Below are 7,500 nucleotides of genomic sequence, written 5' to 3'. Positions count from 1 at the left end.
AGTTTATCGTAAAATAACTTGTTATGCATAACAAACAATTATGTAAATCTGTTTCAGCAAGCTGTCATAGACCAGTCAGAATGTACGGGTCCGTGTAATTCCATTTTGTGAATGCTTTAAAGAAAATTACGTTAGATGGCCCAAAGTTTATCATAAAATTTCTTTATCCTTTTTACCAATTTACTTAATATTCTCATGTAGATGTAAATCACTTAAGTATAATTTTTTCTTTATGATTCTTTTTTTGTCAGAAAAGAAATAAGTAGAAAAAAATCTGTCTCTTTTTCAGAAGGAAAGGTGCATGGCTTGCCTTTCCCAGAATCAGTTTAGAATGTATGCGTATTTGAAGTCTATGTATCAACCTAGTGCGAACTTGGGGTTAAGGTTAGGGTTAATTTGGTCGACCCTTTGCTCCAACTTGACCTTTACCTTTGACCTAGGACTTTCAAAATTTAATCACTTCCAGGTCTCAATTTACCAATTAATCCCTAAAAGTTTCATTAATCTATGAGTAAAATTGTGGCCAGGAAGTCGTTCACAAACAAACAAACTGACAAACGGACGAACAGAGGCGAAAACATAACATTCTCCCAATTTCGTTGGCGTAGGTTAATACATATCTACATTGATAATGTAAAAGAAAAAGAAAAACTTGGATGTCATAAAGCATTATATCTGCTAGTGATATATAACATTGGCAGAAATAGACATTTTAACCGCTCTATTGAAAAATCATATAGTTGCACTTAGACTCACACCAGAATTCAAATGCAAACTCCTATTCACAAATTAGAACTATCAGTTTGCATATGAATATTCTGATATTTGACATAAATATTTTGGTGCGTTTTCACATGGAATTTTATGTTGACTGATATTAGTCAGAATGGTAATTCATCACATATTTTCTTGGCTACAATTGTCTTACCTGACTTTACCGGAATCTCTCATCTAGCTGTCCAAGATGTTTCAAGTCCCTCACTTTATTGACCTAATACGGCATTAAATAACCTAAAGGTTCCAGTACCAAGCTGTTACGCCAAGCTCTCATTAATCAAATCAGGTCAGGCAAAGTCTATTATTATTTTTACTCCCAGTATTGTAATTTTACATTTCAAACTAGGATACGTACAGTATATCTCCCCTATATAATAAAGAGCTAGTGTATATATATATATATATATATATATATATATATATATATATATATATATATATACATATATACTGTATATATATATGTATATATATATATATATATATATATATATATATATATATATATATATATATATATATATAAAGTCACGCTCAGCGGCATTGCTAGACGTATAACTAACTACTCGGTGTCTTCCCATTCTTCGGGTAGATGGTAGAGGGAGTAGTCATACCCTGGGGAGAGGGTTGTTCACGTGTATATATATATCTGTTTAAATGTTTAGCAGTCATTTTTGACTGGATGAGTACACTAGTTTTTTTTAATGAAATATAAAACTATAATTAGAATGTCGAGATGGCAGGGACAAAGTTTGGAACTTTTGTTAGTTGCCAGGCATTGATCGTTCATAGCTATGTGAGTTTCTTATGTAAATAATAAAACTTGAGAAATGACCCCATATAAATACAGATGTACTTTCATTGTCAGAATTGGTCATTTGTTCTTCTGGAATTGCATGTCAAAGCATTTTATATTAATGCTCACTTTGAAATTGTAAAGGAACATCTCCACTTCACAGTAAATATGCCAAATCCTGTTTCTCTTTTCATTAATTTTAGAGAATGTTCCGTTCCTGCTCCTATGCATAGAACCAGAAACAGAGAAGCTAACCTTCATTTTATTTATCAGTTGTTTGAGCACTTTTGACTATGTACCTCTCCTGTTAATGAGATTGTTTTTATCCTTATTTATATCCAATTAATCACAATTGTAAGGAAAAAAAATTTCCTTCATGATAATATCCTTGAACGAAATGTTACATGATTGTTCCCGACAATAGATAATAATCAAACATATCGTATGTCCATCTCGCAGTCACGAGAATTGTATATCATACGATTCATTACTCTAAAAATCCCAATGAACAAACAAATAACATCATATTTATAACCTTTATGCACATAGTCATTTTCTAAACAGAATTAATGAGGTAAAATGTTGCAGCTCTTGCCATAGATATTTTATTTTTCTCACTATTGGCAGCAAAGCCCTTTCCAGCGCAAAGTAGGGGTTTGCATATTTTAAGTGGGATTTGATACTACTTTTTAACACCAGGTCTTAAAAAAGACTTTGCTTTTTTGTCTTTTTGTTTTATGATGTTCATGTACATGAGAATTATTTAATCATTCAAACTATTTTAATAATTCTATCACACAGTAGTTACTAAGCTAGTGCTTTACCAATCTTCAGCTATGGATATTCTGTGAAGATTACAAGAAAGTTGGAAATTTCTCTTTGTAGAGAGAGTGTATCAGCATCCATGTTGGTCAGGCTGGTGTCCAGATAGGGAACGCCTGCTGGGAACTCTACTGTTTGGAGCATGGCATCCTTCCAAATGGGCAGTTAGCAGTATCCGAGGATGAGGAAGACACAGCTGACGACTCCTTTGGGACCTTCTTTTCTGAGACAACGGCTGGTAAACACGTCCCAAGGGCCATCTTCGTTGACTTGGAACCCACCGTTGTGGGTGAGTATGGTTTTATAATTAGCTTTTGAGAAGGGAAAGAAAGTGTTGATTTACTTCAAGTTCATGGATTATTTTTATTTAATGAATAAATATTTCCTGAAATTTGATATTTTGAGTAGGGGTGGGGTATTAAGGGTTGGGATTCATACGGAACAAACACAATCACAATTTGCTCCTACACTATCTCGTCCTGGAATATTTTCTATTGTGTAATCAAACATTCGTAGGTTCATTGCCCATTGCAGCAGTCTAAAATTTGAATAATTGGCAATACTCAATACTTCAAACGCTGGTGGTCAAACTCAATAACAAAAGATTATTCAATTTAGGTATTAACAAATCTTCTTCAAGGCACATATCTCAGCTAAACATCCCTTTTCAATTATTGAATAGTTAATTTCAGCACAGTCAAGCTTTCAGCTTGCATACTGTTTACCATACACATATTTCATACACATATAATCATAAACCTACAAAAGAAACATCGACCCAAAATCTTTATATAAATCGAGTATCTTAATGATAGAATATGTTTCCAAGATGCCTTTCAACTTATCAAATGGCTCTTGTTGGCAAATACCCCAATTTCCTTTATTAGGTTGAGGTTTTGTGTGCGATATGTTAAAAGTACAGCAATAATAGCAGTATAATTTACTAACCTTGTCTTCCATTGCCTGAGTGAATCCTCCACCAATTTTACTTCTTTAGTACTCAACTGTGAAATAACTAATTTTAGCTTTGGATGATATAACCGAAATCCTTTAGATATCGAAAACCAACTTCTGCAACTCTATATGCTCTTCCCAACACTGAAAATGATTTAAATGTCATATATAAAAAAATCTACATTTATCATTCCATTAGTATGATTAACAAGAGCAATCAGAAATTTCTGACCTCCGTTAATTAATATTGTCATCATTTTACTCAAATCTACGGACGACACACTTCATTTTTTCATAGACTGAATGTGGATGAATTTACTGTAACATTTACCTGAAGTCTACGGACAGAGCATCCCCTTTTTCATATGTTGACTGTAGATGACGAAAAATCCAAATCCAGCCTGATCATCTCCAGAATTTATTTGGGTCGTCCATGACCTATGATCTATCTGTGGTGAAAATTTCGTCAAAATCCATCAAGTATTTTTGACGTAATCCAGTCCACAGACAGACATACGGATAAATAAATAAACCGACTCGATTGTATTGACAAAATCAAAAGACAGAACAACAGTTATATTAAGCCTCTATTTGTCTGAATTCTGTGAATTCTATAATAAGCTTCCTCTAAAGGAATTTGTCAGTGTTCCTTGGACAAAACTAATTTTCTAAAATATTTACTAATATATATATATATATATATATATATATATATATATATATATATATATATATATATATATATATATATATATATATATATATATATATATATACATACATCACAGACACAAGGTGCTATTAACTATATATATATATATATATATATATATATATATATATATATATATATATATATATATATACATACATCACAGACACAAGGTGCTATTAACTATATATATATATATATATATATATATATATATATATATATATATATATATATCTCCATATATATATATATATATATATATATATATATATATATATATATATATATATATATATATATAGTTAATACCAACTTGGGTCTGTGATATATACATACATACATATATATATATATATATATATATATATATATATATACATATATATATACATGCATATATATGCACATATACATATATATATATATATATATATATATATATATATATATATATATATACAGTATTATATGTGTAGATATGTAAAGTTAATACCAACTTGGATCTGGGATGTATACATACATACATATATATATATATATATATATATATATATATATATATATATATATATATATATACATATATATACATATATATATATGCATATATACTATATATGTATATATACATATATATATATATATATATATATATATATATATATATATATATATATATATATATATATATACGTATATATATATATATATATATATATATATATATGAAGAGGCAAAACCTGATGAATGAGAATTAAGAGTGTTGGTGAAAATAGCAAAAAAAAAAAAAATACCTGACTGATTGCAATAATTACAGAGACATCACACTTACGTCAGTTGTTATGAATATATATAGCATGCTTATTCTAAAAAGAATGGAGAGTAAGACTGACGAAAAGCTGAGAGATTTAGAAAAGGCAGAAGTTGTGCTGACCAAATTTTCACTTTGAGACATATTGTACAGCAATGCCTAGAATATAGAAAGCCCCCTTTGATGGCATTTGTGGACTATGAAAAAGCCTTTGATAGCATGCACCGGCCAATTTTGTGGAGAGCGCTGCGTTATCATGGAATTTCTCTTAAATATGTAAATTTGATTAAGTCTGGTCATGAGCATAGCAAGTGCAAAGATAATATTAATGGAGTCTTATCACATGAATTTCCAGTGAACAGTGGAGTTCTCCAAGGAAATGTATTGTAACCCGATTGTCTTCTTACCATTATGGCTAAGATACAAGAAGATGATAGAAAGGCTTCTTTTGTCTTTGTTGGTGATTTTAATGCTCACCATAGGGAGTGGTTAAGTTCTATCTCTCCTACCGATCGCCATGGCTTAAGAGCTTTAGACTTTGCCTCTGAATCAGGCTGTGAGCAAATCATAAATGAAGCTACTCACAGGTCTGGTAATTGCTTGGACCTTGTATACACTGACTCCCCTGGCGTTATAACTGGTAAGGTTGGTTCTCCAGTCGGGACATCTGATCATGCCTTGATTTCATTATTAGTGAAGACTGAGCAGCCTGTCCCTGATATATCATATTCTTGTAAAATTTATATGAAATCCCAAGCAGACTGGAATGGGATTTTACATGATCTTTTGTTCTTGAATTGGTCACAATTATATAATAGTGTAGATCCTGTTGTCCCTTTGAATGAGAATTTAGTCAACATAATTGATAGGCGTATCCCTTCTCGTGTGCTAAGGTACCGAGTGAAGGACAAACCGTGGTTCAATGATGATTGTAGACGTGCTTTTTTGGAGAAGCAGGAGGCCTATCAACTTTGGAAGGGTAACAGATCAGATTTGACCTGGAACAACTATACTCAGCTTCGAGCTTTTGCTCAGAGAGTTTATGCCTCAACTGAAAAGGAGTACAATTTAACCATAAAAGAAACCCTTTCTGGTACAACTCAGGAACATAAATGGTGGTCTACCCTTAAATCTGCACTCTTTGGTGTAGATGCAACAGTTCCTCCTTTACTTAAACCAGATGGCTCAGTCACTCACTGTCCAAAGGAAAAGGCAACCCTTTTGGCTGATGTTTTTGACAGTAAACAGAGTAATGAAAAACTTGAACTTCCTCATTCCTGTTTTCCTGAGGCTAAACTAACTAGTTTAGCTTTTCGATCTCGTGAGATTAAAGCTCTGTTGATGGACCTTGATGCTTATGGAGGTGTAGACCCAAATGGTATTTTTCCTTTGTTTTTTATAAAGACAGCAGATTTCTTAGCTCCAAAGTTATCTGTTATTTTGCGCAAGTTAGCAAGAAGAGGAGCTTTTAGCACTAGTTGGAGAATTGGTAATGTTACTCCTCTATGTAAATGTGTTTGTGGTAGCTCAAATCCCACTGATTACCGCCCAATTTCCATAACTCCCATATTATCTAAAGTTTTTGAACGTCTTCTGGCAAAACGTCTTAATAGGTTTGCTGAAGGTAATCATCTCTTCCCTAGTTTGCAATTTGGTTTTCGTAAAGGCCTTGGAGCATGTGATGCCCTTCTTACAATCTCCAATGCTGTACAGAAATCCCTTGATTGTGGTCGGGAAGTTCGTATGATTGGCCTTGATTTTAGTGCTGCCTTTGACCGTGTTAATCATGAGGCCCTTGTTTTCAAACTGAAACAGTTGGGAGTGGGTGGGTCGTTTCTTAGCATTATTATTGATTTTTTGAGTAATAGATCTCAAAGAGTTGTTGTTGATGGGCACCATAGTGATTATAGGAATGTGATATCCGGTGTTCCACAGGGTAGTGTTCTTGGCCCATTACTTTTCATACTATATACACATGACATGTGGTTTGGCCTAGAAAACAAGCTTGTTGCATATGCAGATGATGCTACTCTCTTTGCATCAATTCCATCCCCTGAATGTAGATCTAGGGTTGGTGAATCCCTTAATAGAGATTTAGCTAGAATTAGTGCATGGTGCAAATTATGGGGTATGAAGTTGAATCCTAACAAAACTCAAAGTATGATTGTAAGTAGGTCAAGGACGGTGGTTCCTCAACATCCGGATCTCAGTATTGATAATGTTTCTTTAAATATGTATGACTCTTTCAAAATTTTAGGTGTGATTCTCGACAGTAAATTTACTTTTGAGAAACATATAAGGTCTGTGTCTTCTTCAATTTCACGAAAAATAGGCTTATTGAGAAAGTCTTTCAAGATTTTCGGTGATCAATCTATTCTGAAGAAGTGTTTTAATTCTTTCATTCTACCTTGTTTTGAGTATTGTTCTCCTGTCTGGTGTTCAGCTGCTGATTCTCATCTTAATTTGTTGGACAGAAACTTACGGTCTATTAAATTTCTTATTCCTGATCTAGATATTAATCTCTGGCACCGTCGTTCAATTAGTTCATTATGTATGTTGCATAAGATTTTTCACAACTCTGACCATCCTTTACATTCAGATCTCCCTGGACAATTCTATCCTGTT

At 32.6% G+C, this 7,500-nt stretch overlaps 1 protein-coding gene across 1 annotated transcript in view; it reads left to right on the top strand.

The window, feature by feature from the left end:
* LOC137659172 (tubulin alpha chain-like) overlaps window positions 1-7,500 on the top strand; it is a 39,128-nt gene that overhangs the window by 4,520 nt on the left and 27,108 nt on the right. Inside the window, exons 4-5 of the mRNA XM_068394231.1 lie at window positions 2,138-2,147; window positions 2,459-2,684. Coding sequence (XP_068250332.1) covers window positions 2,138-2,147; window positions 2,459-2,684 — 236 coding nt within the window. The remainder of the gene's footprint in view (window positions 1-2,137; window positions 2,148-2,458; window positions 2,685-7,500) is intronic.

The sequence above is a fragment of the Palaemon carinicauda genome, chromosome 19 (genome assembly GCF_036898095.1).
Source record: "Palaemon carinicauda isolate YSFRI2023 chromosome 19, ASM3689809v2, whole genome shotgun sequence".
NCBI lineage: Eukaryota > Metazoa > Arthropoda > Malacostraca > Decapoda > Palaemonidae > Palaemon > Palaemon carinicauda.
This window is presented reverse-complemented; position numbering and strand designations above follow the sequence as displayed.